Source organism: Papilio xuthus, unplaced genomic scaffold, assembly GCF_000836235.2.
Source record: "Papilio xuthus unplaced genomic scaffold, Pxut_1.1 DF828142.1, whole genome shotgun sequence".
NCBI lineage: Eukaryota > Metazoa > Arthropoda > Insecta > Lepidoptera > Papilionidae > Papilio > Papilio xuthus.
Window position 1 is genome coordinate 5431622 of NW_013530507.1, and position 17326 is coordinate 5448947.

Below are 17326 nucleotides of genomic sequence, written 5' to 3' on the forward strand. Positions count from 1 at the left end.
ACACAACAATGCACAAAAAACGATTAGGCAAGTCCTTCGTTCGAATAAATGAGCGCCTATCCCAATTCTCCAAAATAGTGAAGTGACAACTGGCAATATTTTTAATACTCGTACAGAAAAAAATATTTTTCATTACTTACCATTTCTTTCTCTTTGAAATCCACTTCCTCTTCCCATTCTTATCGTTATAAGAAAAGTGTGGTAAGGAAAAAGGATGGAATAATTAGGCCACCGGAACGTATAATCAGACGAAATGCGGAATTACTTCCACTTCACGCCAGTCTTTTGTGTGGTCGTGGTATTGCACCGGTCGGGTTGGCGAATTCGTGCAACAAATGTTGCAGTGGTCTACCACTGTTTAATACTTACGGTCCGACGACGCACTGGTCCATCAAATCTATCTTATTTTGCACTATTATTGTCGGGATTTCACCGCATTCGTTCTCAACCTGTAATTAAACAAGTAGAATGTTTAATACAAGAAGTTTTTAACCGTATTTTCGAACCTAAAAGAAGATTATTTGTTATCAATATAATTAAACTGTATCTACATTTAACACCACATTTTGGAAAAAAAAATTGTACAGGTCAAAAGGCGAAAAGAAAATTTCTGGTGTCTGTAAATGTAAATAAAATAATTTATACTTTTATCTTATTAAAAAAACCTACATATCTTTATTGTTCGTGACTCTTACTACTGCTACTTTAATTTTGATAATTTTAATAAACCAGTGTTAAGTACGCCTAAGGTATGTTATATTATTTGAGAGTAAGTAACAATACTGGATGTTTACTTACTCTCAAATAGTGTAACAATGAATCTACAAGAAAAATATATACACTGTTTCTTCTTTAAAAATAACCAAATAATTTTCTTCACCTATCATTTAAATAATACAATCAATAATTAAATTACGTTTATTAAAAAAAAAACATTTAAAATAATTTTACAAAATAGACGGTAACAAATCACACTCTATATATAAACATTTTCAGTATTACTGCAATGGGCAGTCAGGCTTCCCCTCCCGGCCAGTCATAAATTCGATGCCTCTTACAACCGTCTGCACCTCGCTAAGACCAGGTAGGTACTTCGCCAATAGAATTCCGCGGCCACCAGACGAGCAATTGATACCCATCACATAATCATCATTAATTCTAATAAACAAATATTTGTACACTTTGTCGCAAGACCTCATCAAATGTTTCACTTCTTCGTTACCAAAGTAAATCACATTAACCAATTTTCCTGTGCTATTCCTGTACGTAGCTTGAACTACTGTGTCATCATCATCAATAACACCATCACATTCAGCTGTCGCTGCCTCCACATCTTCATCTGACATGATTCTAAAATTCAACACTCCACAGGTATCCCTCTCGCGTTGTATCGGCGGCCAGAAATACACAGCGTAGAATTCACCGTTCATCTGATTTAAATCGAAGTTCCTTCCTGTTCTATAGTAGTTGATACATCTGTCTTCGCTTCTCAAACTCCAATGACTTTGTACTAATACTAGTATTATGGCAAAAGTTATAAAGATAATTTGGGAGCGCATCTCGCTAAATGTCCGCCTCGTCAACTTTATGCTCGGAAATGAGTTCGAATTCATAAATGTAAACATCCCGTTGTGATTATGAGTCGTGTGATATGTGATACTATATTACAGAGATTCTTAAATATTTCCGCTTATTATTATAAATATTTTTTTTTATAACTGTACTCACTAACAACCTATTATTCAAAGAGGTAAGCAAATACATGTGTATAACTACCGTTAACCACTTCAATTCGTTCTTCAACATGCGTAAATCAAAGCATTACATAAACACTTGTGTCAATTATAAGTACCTACTTCTTGGACAAACTAGTTTTGACAACATAGTAAAAATACTTAGCCTATATCGTACATATTTATAATTTATCATGGATAAATGCCCTATATCTCTCCTCAATCAGATAAATTACGTTCTTTCTTTTAAAAATATTTTGTGACTCACTTGTCCTGAAACTACAGCAGGCCATGACATATGAACCTCTGTGTTTATAGAGAGTAGGTATAAATGCGACCAATAGACAATTTGAATCTCGGCTTACGACCCCGTTTATCATTTGATGCTGTATCTTAATATGGCACGTTTTGCGCGTAACTTACACGGATTCCAAATATTGTATCCGTAAACATATAAAAAGGGAAATTTAATTAGTATTACTTTTATATGTCGTGAGTTAAATGCAACAGACGGATAAGTTTTACAAATAAATGAAATTCCAATGCAAAATACATTAAAGCAAAAGTGAGCTATAAACATTTGTGTCATCACAGGCGAAATAAATGTAACATCAAACCTGTGTTTACTCTCCAGTGAAAATTTGAAATATGACAATCATATGACATGTCAGGAGTAAACGACAAAAAAAAAACAAATCATTCCGAAGTTTTTCCATCGTTTTCCTATATCTTTCTATTCATCTCCTTGTTTACTACTATTTTAGAGTTAATAGGTTTATTCCATAGTTACCTTCAGTTTCCACGAGTGCAGTGCAAGAAAGGAATCCCGGTCCGTGGTGGAAAAGGCGAGAACGCAGGCATGTGCGCCGCGGTAGTACGCCTTCGTGATAGCGTCGAACTCCTCCTGTCCCGCTGTGTCCCATAGCATCAGCCGCACCTCCTCACCATCAATCCTGAATATACGAATTTAGTCTTTATTTTTATGAGCCTCAGGATCAAATTAACCTGCTGCATTTCAATATTATGGTCCTTCAAGCCGGATAAGTCAGTGATAATTAGAAATTATACATCAATATCAGTTCCTTGTTAAACTCTAACAATCTCTACAAAAATGTTGTCAGAATAAATCAAGAGTTGCAAGACCCATCATCTTTATAATTAGTAACCATGGAAAATTTAATGTTACGTGCATTTATATTAATAAGACAATGCAATTACTTTGTTGAGTTCACACGACTTGTATTTTAAAATTATCACATTAAAATTGTTGACACCATCGCGAATACTAGCTGCAATATTTCCATAAAACGGTCTTCTGAGCTTTCTGATTGTTGAAACCATAATCTCTGTATAGAACAAATCGTCATACCTGTCATTATCATGGACAAAAAAGAGACAACAATATGTTGTTCTCAGAAATCTGCGGTTAGTCAGCAAAGAAGAGCTAATATCAGTCATCGTTAAAATTGAGATCAACTTAATTTCGTTTTTCTTTTCGCCATTCGGTTATGTTAATATTTTTATAAAGCTATCTAATTTTATTGACAAAGTAAAGAGTCTATTTTACAATAAAATATAGTAAATATCGAACACAAATGTATATGTTTACGTAATCATTTCTATTTGTATTCCATTTGAAAAGGGAGAGTTTGTAATACCTCCTTTTATTTATTGCATCAATTAACATTTTGTGTTGACAAATATGAATATTTTATACCGTAAATTACATGGCAACTATTTCTTTTCACTTTCATCGCGCTCAGAAAGTGTAATAGATCTGTGACAGTTTTTTATTTTATATTTATGTTCGTAAAATAAAATGTATTTATTCATAATGGGTTGTATAAACTTTGCAAATTATTTATTCCAGTCTTCATTTATAAACTTCTCGTCTTATATTTACATATATTGCTTCGTTTATCTTTAATCTTTTTTTTCATTCTGTCATATTGCCACTTTCCCACAAACGTTCTTGACTACTCTGATCTGAGGACTTAGCATGTATATTTGTGAGAACGTTTTCGCGCTCACCCGTTAGTCATAAAATACACTAACAAATCTAATACAAATTTTGTCGACAATGTTACGAAGGCGCGTGTCGCAAATATTCGTGCTAGGCCCTCTGATCACTGTTTAATTATTTCAAAGTTTCTATTTCTTTTTGACGGCTCTTTTATAAAGGCATATCTTCAGTACAACTGATTCACTAACCTAATTGCATTTATGTTTGTAGAGCACGCGAGTTTAATCAACCAGATAGCCTCTGCGCTAATCAGTTAACCGATTCATTAAATTGACCATAAATTGTTCAGGACAAATATTGTTTAAAAATAATAACAAAAGGCTAAAATACTGGCCTTTGACGTTGTAGTACAAACTTATTGGTACATATTGCTTTTTAGATGTCAATGAAAAAATCGAATAATAAATTTCAATTACTTTTATGAATTATGAGATTGTCTCTCATATGTTCTCTTGAAAATAGGACAGTCTTTTCAAATCAAATGTATTGGTGACCGTGTGCCCAGCGGTCACGGATTTATTCAAAAAATGGTGCGTCAGTGAAAGCATTCTCACGCTTCTTTGATTTTTAGCTGAAGTCATCGTCGAATGTACTGTTTATTGTAATCATAGGTTTGAAGATTATCTTACAATGCCCACTCTCAAATATAAAATGTCAACCCTTTCTCTCTCTCTCTCTTTAAATAATCTTATTAAATCTTCGACTTTCGGCCTATCATGATCATCACTATAACCTTTATTTGCCCACTGCTGGTCATATGCCCAATGCCTTCCACAGTACGCGATCCTCCGTCTTCCGCGCAGTTCGGCCAATAGTACGGTACAATTTGCATACATATACTTAATGACTACTAGCCATCTAATTTACAAATGGGTTTAAACTATTATCTGACCTGAACATGACCAGACAAATCAGAACACAATTTATGCTGCGGATATCAGAATAGCTTCGCAACTCTCACCCTATATTAGATGGCAGTTAAAGGGTTGTTACCACACTTACTTGTCAAAGTCTCATTCGGTTAATATTCCTTGAATTGTCATATAAACTATTTTTTTTAAATAAGAAGTAAGTACTATTTAGGATTTCTTAAAATATTAATAAGAGAAAATGTTAACTCTATCTGTCGTTCAAGGAAGTCGACGCCGATGGTCTTCTTGTAGTCCCGCGTGAAGGTGCCACGGCAGTATCGCTGGATCATGCTGGACTTGCCGACGCCACCGTCTCCCACGATCACCACCTTCAGCGCCACCTCCAACTCCTCCTCGCGCATCCTCCCCGCGCCCCCGCACACCGCAACATTAGTGTTGACCACTTCATTCCTGAAACATATATACCGGATTCCAATCAATACTCTAAACAATAGACAAACTATAATTTACTGTAAAACTGGTAAATTGCAAAATATTTCTGGTAAAACAGTTTTTCTCACATAACCGTAGACCATTGACCACTCTTATTTTAGATTAACTTCTTAGTTTTCGCAATATAACTAAAAAAATCGAATATCGTAATGGCCGCCATATGTGGAATTTGACATTCTATTGTTTCCATAATTTAGGCTTTCAATTGAAACGAAGGATACAGTAAATGTAAATCATCTAATAGTGGGTTTCCACTGTCATAAGGTACAATACGTTTCCATGACATACACCAAAAATATGAAGTGTTAAGCATTCTTACATGAGATCTCATTTTTACAAGTTAGTACGGAACAACGCCATAATGCACAGTCGAATATTTAGGTATTTATAACCGGAATTTATAAAAGAAGTACAATCATCGAATAAAAAAAGCAAAAAAAGTTTGCTAAGAGACACTTCGGCGCACATTTTTTGGAGACAGGACATAATTTATAGAGTGGTCGCGGTGAGCTCGCACAAACCTGTTTGTTGTAGCACCTGCCTTCACTAACATACGTCTCATTGCTCTGATTTGATCAGATAAGGACTGAAGACGTGCTTTGAATACGGTCAATACATTTATATGTTCTAGTCTATTTTTATAACGGAATTTTACGCAAAAACCACCAGGTAGCAGTCTGGTGCAGTAGATTAAATAAAATGTTGGCTTTAAAACACATTTCTTTTACAAAAAAAAACGATTTTTTCAAATCATAGTAAAAATGATGACAAATTGGACTCCCATTGGACAAGTACAATTCTTACTTCTTAATATTATAAATGGGAATGTTTGGATGTATTGATGAATAGATGGATGGATTGATGGTTGTTAGAAGGTATCTCCGGAACGGTTCAACGAATCTCGCTGAAATTTGACATAGATAAAGAACATTGTCTGAAAAAACATTTAAGCTACTATTATATAATAATTAAGTTTTTTTTTTTTTTCCACGCAAAGGAGTTGCGGGCAGACGCAATTCATATTTCCTATTTAACTTTTTTTCTTTATTTTTTTATTGAAATTAGAACTTTTTCACATTAACTTAAACTATGTCAAATATAATAAGTTCACCCATTTCATCAGATACAAAGTTTTGACTAAACGTGATAATCCCAAGGTGGAATAAAGATGTAAATGGAATGTTGACTACCCCTGTTGTAACTGTCCTTGATAGCAGTGTATGTGCTCCAATTATGATGGTACATCATATAATTGACAAGAGTTAATTATTATTCAATCATTTGCATTTATGCTAAGATAGCGGCCGTTAGAACCGATGCTAATGCTTATGTAACGGGACTTCGCATTTATGAAAGAATCCATGTCAAATAAATCACTATTGATGCCTTAAACAGGATTTGTACTAGTATGATCTTAACAGCCACATAACACAAGTTAATCAAAAAAATCTTGGATAAAAAATAGAAAATGTTTCCATTTTCCTTTGTATTTTTTTTTTATATTTTTTATATTTTCGCACTGGCCACTTAATTGTTATAAAGTCTCGTCAACGTTAAATCAATTATATTGATCAAGTTTTACTTTCGGTCAGCGTTTCTCCTCGCTGCGGAGAATTCCGCGCAGTCACGCACCTAGATGAGGCATTCCACGTCTCGTCGCTCCGACACCTCTCCTCGCCGAGTAGTCGTTATAAACTTCCTTCATCATTACCATAGACTACGTAAATAATTTTTCAAATTACTGAATCGTTATTTATAGTTGTGTCTATGATTTAAAAAAAAACTTACTTAAATTATTATTTTTTTTAATTTAATTTGGAGTTCCAGATGTTACATTTATTTGTTATTCTTATTTTGAATACATTGATTTGTTTTTAATGTTATAAGTATAAAGGTATTCGAACTTGAGTAGTAAATATAATTCAAAAAGATTTAACGTGTACATACAGTTATTATTTTTTACTATATCTTACGGCCATAAACATAAAAAAAGACCAAAGTCTTCATTTAACTTGTAACATAAATCAGTCAAGTTATGATTTGCCCAGAATGAGACATGTTAAGACGTCGTAGAAAACTGCGCTTACCCATCTTTTTAGGTCACCCACAATTTTAGTCATAAACTCGTCTAGATTATAGATCCGCTGCATTCCTACAGATGCTTTCCATTTAACTTATACTATTATAAAATGGCATTTACATTTTCATTTATTATCATGGTATATTCTAATAATAAAACGTTTAAACATTTCGATACTAACGATTGCTATTTGACATCCTCAAGACAACTTTTGTTTTTTTTTAATATCAGCCAGTTTGTCAATAATTTTAGTACAACTAACAACTTTTGATTACAAATAAAACCTCTTTAGTAATTCCCAGTTTCTCTTTCCAATATTTAGAGCTAACAATATTTAAAATATGGGTACTTCGGTAACCGGCTTACAACAGCCTGTTGTCCAAAGTTCGGAAGACACTTAGATTTACGTGAAATGTACGCGAGTCGCACTTATCGATATATCGGGGTCGCACTTTCTCATCTCCGTGAAGCCATGCGACTATTACCTTGGCTTACCACTCGTACGCTATTTTAGTAATAAATTGCCGTAATACATAATCCCAAATTCAATTAAACAAAATAGTTTTAAGTGTCTTTATTTCAATCATGTTTTCGGCAATTAAATTAAACAAAAATGTGCACTTCTCTATTTATCATTTCTCGCTTATGTGGTTTCTGCAATGAACCTCTTTGGTTTTTAACAATTATATTAGTAAAAAAAATATCCATTCTTGTCTTCTCTGGCTTTCTTTTCAATTTTAACATTAACCGTGCGTTTCGAACAAAACTATCGAAACTATTTAATACCGACCTCATTACTTGAAAATTTAATTTACACATAGTAAATTTTCTTTTGTATAAATGAATGTTTCTGTATACGTATGTAATCTTAGTACCTCAGTATCTCTAACATTCAGACATCAAGATGAAATTGCATCAGTTTGACATTGAAACCCAGTCGCGTTGTTTGTGGTCAAGACGGTACCACTGGAAACTACCAATACTGTTAGGTGTCAGTAACCAGGTTATTATTGGATCTACAAACCAGAGGGTACAGCGATGTGTCGTTAAGATACGCTCTGATTGATTTATGTGCTAACTATAAAATAAGGTTTCATGATATAGAATGTACACTAAGAATAAAGTAGAAATATATTCGGTGTATGCAGTAACGAATAACCTCAAAAATTCTATCGTTATTTGAAAGCTACTTTGTCCATGAATAATATGAGTTAAATCTGATAGAAAATTGTTAAAACATCAATGTCTGTTTAGTGGGAGGGTAGATCCTTTAGTAAACAATGAAGATTATATATAGAAATAGCCGTCGCCCGCGACTCCGTCCGCGTGGATATATTATATAAAAAAAACTTAATTAGTGTAGTCCACCCATCCATCCATCCACATCACATCCATCTAAACATTTGCATTTATAATATTAGTAAGTTAAACAAAAAGTAACTCTTTAAGGCTTAAATTCGAAAAAAAAATAGCAAAAAAAATGAATAAATAGTATCCTATGTCCGTCTCCTGGCTCTAAGCTACGTCCTCGCCAATTTTCAGCCATATCAATAAAGGCGTTCTTGAGTTATAAATAGTGTAACTAACTCTACTTTCTTTTTATATATAGATAGATGAGTAGATCTAATACTTGAGTAGGTAACTGACGTCAAAAAAGTAGACTGTAATGTCTATATATTAAACAATAAACATGTGATAAGTATAATTTCCGATAATATTGATAAATCTTTATATCAAGGCCTTGAAAAATTGTAACACAATAAAAACAAAGGTGTAAATGCACGGAAGCGCCCGAGGTCAAGTCTTAACCATTGTCTGCCTTCACAAGGCATTCAAATGTTTGTATTATAACGCATTACCTTTCTGAATGCGGCAATAAAAATAAACATTTTAATAGCTGATCTGTCTAACATATGTATGTTTATGATTCTGCGTTTATTTATCTGTGCATCTTATATGATAAAGCGTAAACGAGAGAACTTTTAATGTCAAGAAATCACCGAAGCTGATGGATATCCGCAGCACAAGAGAGACACTATTTTTTCTAAATACAAAGGTGAATTCAGAGAAGGCACCGAACGTAACCCGCACTTGGCCAGCGTGGTTGGTGGTTGGCCTAATCACCCTTAACTTAGGGTAGGCTCCGAGCCCCTCGGTGGGGACGTAGTGAGCTGATGATGACCGAACGTAACTTTCGTCCAGATACTTACAGTACATCTCTTTTACCACTGATTGCTTAAAGGTTCAAGGAATATAAGGAAAAAAAGTAATTGCTATAGATAGAAAAGTAATAATGCTGCAAAGTTTCTCGCGTAATTTCTCTCATATAATATTAGTCAATTTTAATCCGATAATAACAGGTCCACTAGTCATTAATGTCAGCAGCATTTAGTTCTCTACATTACCTGAAATACGTATCGTATCCTTTATATTTGGAAATAAATTAATTCAATCACGTCTACCGTGACGATTCAATTATAAAATCATCAACCATGACTTTATTACACATAAACGGTAACTGACGTTTCGGGTGTAAAAACAGTTATATCCACCTAAGCTTCACATTTCATACGAAAAGGATATAATTATTCTAATACATCTGAGTATAACGGTCATTCAACTTAGCTCGATTGTTCGCTACCGACACCCAATGCACGTAATTGCCGTAATGTTACTGATACTTCGCTTTCTCGGAAGCATGTTATGCAATCTGTCATGTGAGGACAATTTGAAAATTATCGTTAACTGGAGACAAAACACCAAGCATGCACAGTAAACCCAAAGACAATCGAATTGTTCATTGTTTCCTAGCCAACATTTTGTTCTTTACATACGTCAATATATTAACAGCAAAAGTTAACTTAAAATAATTAAATTGTTCTACTCATTAACTACAAAACTTTGTATGGCAATCCAATTTAATAAATTTCTGGAATTTATCGTTGGTACCCTGGCAACCCTGTGCTGAGTCCGTTACCCGTATGAATGGCGGCGTCCTTGCGACAACGGCAAGGTGCTTGCCCTCTGGCCCTTCTCGAGGCTACGTTTAAATTGCGCTTGTAAACGACCCATTTTACGTAAACCATCAACGATCATTTAAACGGTACTACATTATGAATTTTGTAGATTTATGAAAACGCAAAACAAAATATTTAATTTTTAATATTGTTTTCCAGTTTAAATTAAAGTGTTCCTGATTTATATTGAATCAAATAATTTAGTATTATAATTTCATTTGTGATCTGTAGAAGAAGAGTTTATTTTCTATATTTACCAACCTAACAAATGTATAATAGATATGGTATTTCGATTTAAGTTCCACGATTTGTTCCATCTCTATAGAGTCTACTCATTTCCTTACAAATTTACCTTCGTTAGGACTAACAGGCTTTATAAGCAATAAACTAACACTATTCAATACTTTGAAAATGTTATATTACTGTGTTGTACAGCGGAAGAGAGGCGCGAGAATACGACAAAATAATTGCTAGTTAACGCCTCTCTGGCAACACTGCTCCAAGACAAGTAATAAATGGTTATATGTACTAGGAAAGCATCATGAATAGAATTGTCGTAAAGTTATCCCGCGTAATATTGTGTCCGGGTTGACTTTTGTTTATTAACTACATTATCTGTGGTAGATAGGATAGCCACGGCAAATTTTGAAATAGTAGAGGTTCAAAGAGTTTCAAAGCGTTAGGACCTTTTCTATCCCGTTCACACATATACAGAAATCAGTAATAGCAGATGGCAGAGCGCACCTGTCTCCCCTTTGAAAATAAGCTATTTTAGGGTTGCCAAAACTTAATTTGTAGTTTAGTCACTAACCAATAAAAAAAGAAATTAATAATGAGTAATTAATGTATTTGTTTCTAAAGCGAAAATAATAAAAGGAGTTTAAAAGAATGAAAAATAAGCGCTGCTTAGAAATTACTATATGACTTTATAAAATGATATTAAAACTAGCAGACATTGAAATATAGTACATAGCTATATTTGGAAAGTGGAACGATTCGACTATTGGCATATGATCTATAATTTATTAAAACACGACTTGTTTGATTAAAAACTTTTTGCGTCATTGTATGTGATTGATTTAAAACGATGATGTTCCAAAGATAATACTTCAATGTGTTTTAACTTAACTTAATGAGAATTCTAACATAATTTATATTTTACATTTACAAATAGAATACAACAGAGAAATAACTTTCTATTCTATTGAGTTTATAAATACAGAAAGCTAAGCCGCTTTCGGAAAAAAGGCCGCAAATAAAAAAAAATCGATGCATAATATGAAACATAGATATTAAAATATTTTTTCTTTACAGTTAGAATAAAATAAAATTAAGAAAAAAATACAAAAATAAAAGCTAATATTTTGAACACTAAAAAAATAAAAAATTGGAAAATAGCGGAATTTAAAAATTGCTTTTCAAGATAACTTATGTAAAGTCATGTTACTATCATAATGGAATCTGTACATTTATTCAATTTTCTTGTTTATTTAACTGGTATGCGAGTACGGTTAATTTTAACGGCACACTGTTAAATGAATATACTGTCATGTCGTCCCGGGGAACGGATTGTCTAAACATAAGAGACTACATATAAATATGATATATTAAAAATAAGTGACATTTTAATGACTTTAATATAATAAAGAATAAAACTTTTTTTAATTTATCTTAAAGCAAAGATACGTCAACCTTTTATACCGTTACTCTAGGGCATGGCGCGGATTTTTGACCAATCAACGACGGTCAAAGAGTTAAAACACTTGTTAAATAGTGTCTTACTTTAATTTTGGCGTAATACCTATTAATTTAGACCGTATTAAATTATGAGAACTATTTAAATATTAACTTTATCAAAATATGCTAATTAATTAAACGACTAACACATAATTGTTATAGATTAAATCTAATGTCAAAATATGTTACAAATACCATAAACTATATAAAGATTCTCGGCAATTTTCACTTCTAAAATAGACGATAGTAATGTAATCTTAATATTTTATGATGAAGATCTACTTTTACCGCAAAAACCACTTAATTTTTATGAGTTCCGCACACTTTTCGTGTATTTTAGCAGTTTCCGGGGTTATGTAATAAAACATCAATAGAAATAAATATTATTCATAAGATGTGCAGGTTTTTTTTTTTATACGAAATACGTAATATTTATAACATAGAAACTATAGAAAATAAGTTTAAAATATGTAGAAAATTGAAGAATTTTAGTTGAGGTTGTAACTTGTTTTTTTAATATATGTTTATCCGGCATAATAAATGTTTGTTGGTCTAAAATAGGTTATATTTTTTCCATCAATAGAATATCTTAGATTAGAGCAATTATAAGTCGAATATTGTTACTTTCTGTCGCGTCTGTATTAGAATTAAATATTAATTCCAATTAAATATTGAAAATGTAAGATATTCTATATATATTAATCTGTTTATGTTAATTATATTAAAAATTATCTTTTATTTTTATGCTGAGAATTACCATAAATGAGATTAGTGTTTAACATAAATTAACATGTAAATTATTTTATTGCTGTTCAAATATATTTAATTTAGCTAATGACTTAATTTCGTCTATTTATTTATTCTTTGGTCAACGATATTGTTAATCGAAGCTTTTATTAATTTTGTTCAAATACCAAGTTTGTAATTTGCTGTACGCAAATCGCAAACACAGAGCACTGACCTTTTAAAATAATATTTTATGTTAAACAGGTGGCTAAAAAGAATTGGCTGAATGTTTTTAAAACAAAATATTAAAAAAAAACACCAAAAACGTAAGTTTCTTATTGACAACGCAAGCTATTGAGATGCAAAATATTACTTTTTGTTTGTTAAAAATATATCCCACTTTGTAAAGCAAGAAAGTTTATTAGATTATTTATTTAATTTTACATGGACTGTATATACACTAAAAGTTGCAAAATTAACTTACGTAGGTTAGCGAATAAACGAGAATGTCAGCTCTTTTCACAGAACGATATAAATATATCCTTAAATTAAATGATGCAGTAATTTTTGTGGCCACTTTTGTATCTGTTCTAACTTAACGGCACTAACATCTGTCAAACTTTCATCTAACATTTAAAGAGTGATGCATCAAAAATATTGTGGAATCCGTGCAAACACTACAGTGAACATCACTTAAATACGTTTTAACCTCAAAAACATCGACACAGTTTTTGCGTTCTTTATTAATTTAGACGTCTTCACATTAATCGTCGTCTAGACGTGTTACAGTTAAAAGTTTAGATTATCCATTGTTAGATTCTCGCATAGTAAAATTTATGTTCGTATTTTATATCTTAGAAAAATGACAACCACTAGCTTTAGCCGTAAGACGCATGATTGGCCGACTAATTAGTTTTCACTACCAATTGCAACGAAAAAATAAAAAAACAAAGATAATAACAATATGTTTTTGTACAAATCATTTGGTAATAGAATAGGAAGATATCAAATCATTGTTGGACATATCACACACCTTCACCTAAGCATGTACCATTCAAAGAATAAGAAAATATGAACATACAACATATAAATTATGTCGCAACAAAAATCTTTCCACTGCCACCTTTAGCTGGAAATGAAACGTCGTAAAAACAAGTCCCCGGTTGTCTCGACGACAGCGCTGGGTAGTGAGAAAGTATCGTACGCCAGATATCAATGTTTTGCACTAAACTGCGCACTTAATTGCGAAGATAACCGCATACGTACCTGAGAATATGCATCGATGTTATACGACATTATACGTTCCTTAAATATGTTTTAATAACCAGGCAACATTGTTAATTACTGTTGCGTTTTGTTTATTTTTTTTTAACATTATAGATTTTTTTTAAAGATAATAGCTTGTATCAAACGTGATAAATTTTTATTCTTACAAAACGTAAATAATTTGTCGACATTACCTTGGTTTTCCACTACCGAAAAAGTAATAAAAAAAACATAGTGTCATCGCTCTCATTATTTTTGGAAAAGATTGACAACATTATATTTTTATTTATTTATTTGAGTATGTCAGAGATAGAAACTACGGTACTATAAAATGTCATGTCCATAGCACAACCTTTCCATTTTTCTCGTAAAATAGGGAAATTAATCTTTTTCTCGGAAATACAACTTCAGTTGGTTATTGGTGTCCTACATAATGCACTTTTAATCAAACTTACTCCGTTACTTTAAAAGCGAGGCTTAAAGGACAAGTTCTGTCTCATGTCAACCTTTTTTCTGTGGGTTGTCATTACCGAAATTCTTTATACAAGAGACAAATATATATTTTAAACACTAGAAGGAATTTTACGGTTATTAAAGTAAAATAGTTTTTAAATACATTTCTTTTTCACGTGTAATAAATTATAGAACGTACGTTATTTGAAAAGAGATTATTTAAATTAAAAAGATTTTTACTTAATAGAGAAAGTATACTGTAATATTGCACTTGTCCTGCAGTTTTTTTTTTGCTTAAACATTTGTATCTCTCTGTCTTTCAAAGCAGTAGCAACTCACAAAACATACGAGAAATCAGATAAAAATTATGATAATTCTAAACAGAAAACAGACGCTTCAAAAACATAAAAATAAAGTTATGGCCTTTTTATGGCGTCAGTGACCATAACATCTGACAATTTTGGCAAAAATTTAAACGAGTATTTTGTATATCAAGATTAACAACATTCGTTATTCAATTTAAATGAATTTCAAGGAATTATTTCTCTAAAAACTTTCGTCCTATTACATTAACATTGTGAATGGAATTATAAATGTAAGCTGACCCCCGCGACTCCTTCCACGCGAGATTTAAAAAAACTTAGTAACCTATGTGTTCTTCCAGACTACGTTCTACATCTATGTCAAATTTCAGCGAGATCTATGTAGCCGTTCTTGAGATACCTTCTAACATCCATCCATCCATCTAAACATTCGCTTTTATATTATTAGTAATATTTTGTTCTTGTAGGTATTATTTAACAGTGGTAGAGCCCGCTTTAACATCTTCGCACGAATCGGCCCGGCTCGCCCGGTGAAATACCACGACCACACAGAAGACAGGCGTGAAGTGGAAGCAATTCCGCGTTTCGTCTGATGAGTGTGCGTCCCGCAGGCCAATATTAGTCTTCTTTCCCTTCCCACCCTTTTTCTTATAAGGAAAGGATGGGAAGTGGAAGTGGACTTTCCGGATGAGAGGATGCATGGAAAGGGAAAATATTTTCTTTCTGTCCATCCTCTCCTCCGTCGATTAAAGGTAGGAAACGCATATGTAATTGCGTATGTCTATGGGCAACGGTCGCTTCGCTATTTCAGCGATTTCAGGTGACCGCTCGCTCGTTTGCCACCTTATGATATAAAAAAAAATAATGTATTGGTAAACCATGATAAGTAAATATTTGATGAAGACGATGTCTCATGAGTAGCAGTTTATAATTTACAAAACGTAATACACCGTCGCATTCCTGTCTTTTGCGCGCTATTACAGATGGATTATAAACGGCAGGTAGATACGATCCTGCGCCCCACCATTATGGATTCTTCACACCGCCACAAAAAGCCAGATACATCGCAGTCGCTCGCAAATATAACATCGCTTTTTGTATTCAAAACACGAACCCAATGAGGTACCCTACCCATTACTCGGAATTCTTACAAACTCACTTACGATGGTATTTCTTCATTCTATGTTTGTTATTCTTAACAAATATCAAAATTCCAGTAGCATAATCCAAGGTGGCTTAAATTAATATCTACTATTCAAGTGGGTATTCTATAAATAAATTAATTAATTAATTACCCAAGTATTTGTAACATTACAGATGCAAAAAGCTATGTATCCTAGAAGATAACATGATTTTTTTTCAATAAAGAAAGGTAAAGAATGTCGACAAATTGACATTGGTGTATTTTTAAGTTATCTAACAAAGTATTAACTTCCATAAAACTACATTAAAAACATTTTATGTTAATTATCTCGATGTACAGGGAAGTAATTTTGTCCAAGAACTTTTTTGCCTATCTTCAATTCTCTGACTTTTCGCACACGTTTGAATGAAGGTATGTCCAATTAGCGATACTGTTAATTCGTGTCTACAAGCAATTAAGATGAGATTACACAGAAACAATGCATTTTAATGTTAGAAACACGAAACCACAAAAGCTTGCAAACTTACAATAAGCTCCGGTGCTATAACTCCCACAACACATTGAATTATCCATTCCGTAAAAAGCGGCCTTATAACACTGTTTATTTATATTAAGACACACTTCGCAATACTATACGATTTTCACTTCACTTAATTAGATTCAAAAGTCGCACTATCGTTAGAGCTTAACTTGTTTCGTATTGTGAAAAATCACCGCGATATTTACATGTACACTAACAAGCAATGCCGTCTGATTTACACAGAGTATACGTAACGACTGGCGCTTGCGTTGGCGGGATGGCGGGCGACCGGTGGTAGCTTACTTAGCTTACCGGCGTCTGCGCAGCCTTCGCGGTGGAAAGTTCATCGAACGTTGCGCCAGTGTCTATCGCAAATATCATTCTTATAATAACTGTGAGTACAATTTCACAGTAACATTCTGTGATTTATAAAATGTACCTACTACCTAAGTACGCCCAAAATAAGTTTTGTATTTATCTCACTTTTACTTTGATTCTACTTAATGTTCTAATTAAATTCATTCATGGCATATGCTATATCGATAGTGTAAATCAAAATGAAAAATCGCACCATTCTCCACTCGCCAACGACCACAAAGTATTCAAATGCAAATGCATGCTGTGCAATTTGCAGAAAAATGAAGTATGAATACAAAGTATTAATTACGAAGAAAGTACTGTTTTTTGATCACTGATAAGAGACATTTTCTTTTAAAAGACGTTCGTTAAATTATCTCGAAATAAAATAATATTTAAAATAAGATGTACACCGCATATGTGTTTATTATGCTTGAATTTATTTAATAAGTTTAATACATTTTACACAATTTTTAAGTTGGAGTTAAGCGCTGTGAATTTTAAAATTATTTTATTTTGTGCAATAAATGATAATTAAGCAATTGTAAAGTTTTAACAAATTTGGATTTATGTTTTGTAACTT

The 17326-nt window shown here is 32.6% G+C and overlaps 2 protein-coding genes across 3 annotated transcripts in view; both read right to left on the reverse strand.

The window, feature by feature from the left end:
• LOC106114349 (RAS oncogene family member Rab23) overlaps nt 1-16986 on the reverse strand; it is an 18333-nt gene extending 1347 nt beyond the window's left edge. The window contains exons 1-4 of one of the 2 annotated variants that reach the window (XM_013307515.1): nt 16394-16986; nt 4875-5078; nt 2524-2686; nt 370-449 (exon numbers count right to left, since the gene is read on the reverse strand). In XM_013307515.1, coding sequence (XP_013162969.1) covers nt 370-449; nt 2524-2686; nt 4875-5029 — 398 coding nt within the window. In that variant the 5' untranslated portion in view covers nt 5030-5078; nt 16394-16986. Of the gene's footprint in view, nt 1-369; nt 450-2523; nt 2687-4874; nt 5079-7207; nt 7368-16393 lie in introns of those variants that run through there. The other variant, XM_013307516.1, reaches the window with a different exon arrangement.
• LOC106114350 (uncharacterized) lies at nt 907-1616 on the reverse strand. Its single transcript, XM_013307517.1, has one exon. It carries the CDS (start codon nt 1611-1613, stop codon nt 999-1001), a length of 615 nt encoding a protein of 204 aa, XP_013162971.1. The 5' UTR covers nt 1614-1616; the 3' UTR covers nt 907-998.
• Nucleotides 16987-17326: the final 340 nt, after the last annotated feature.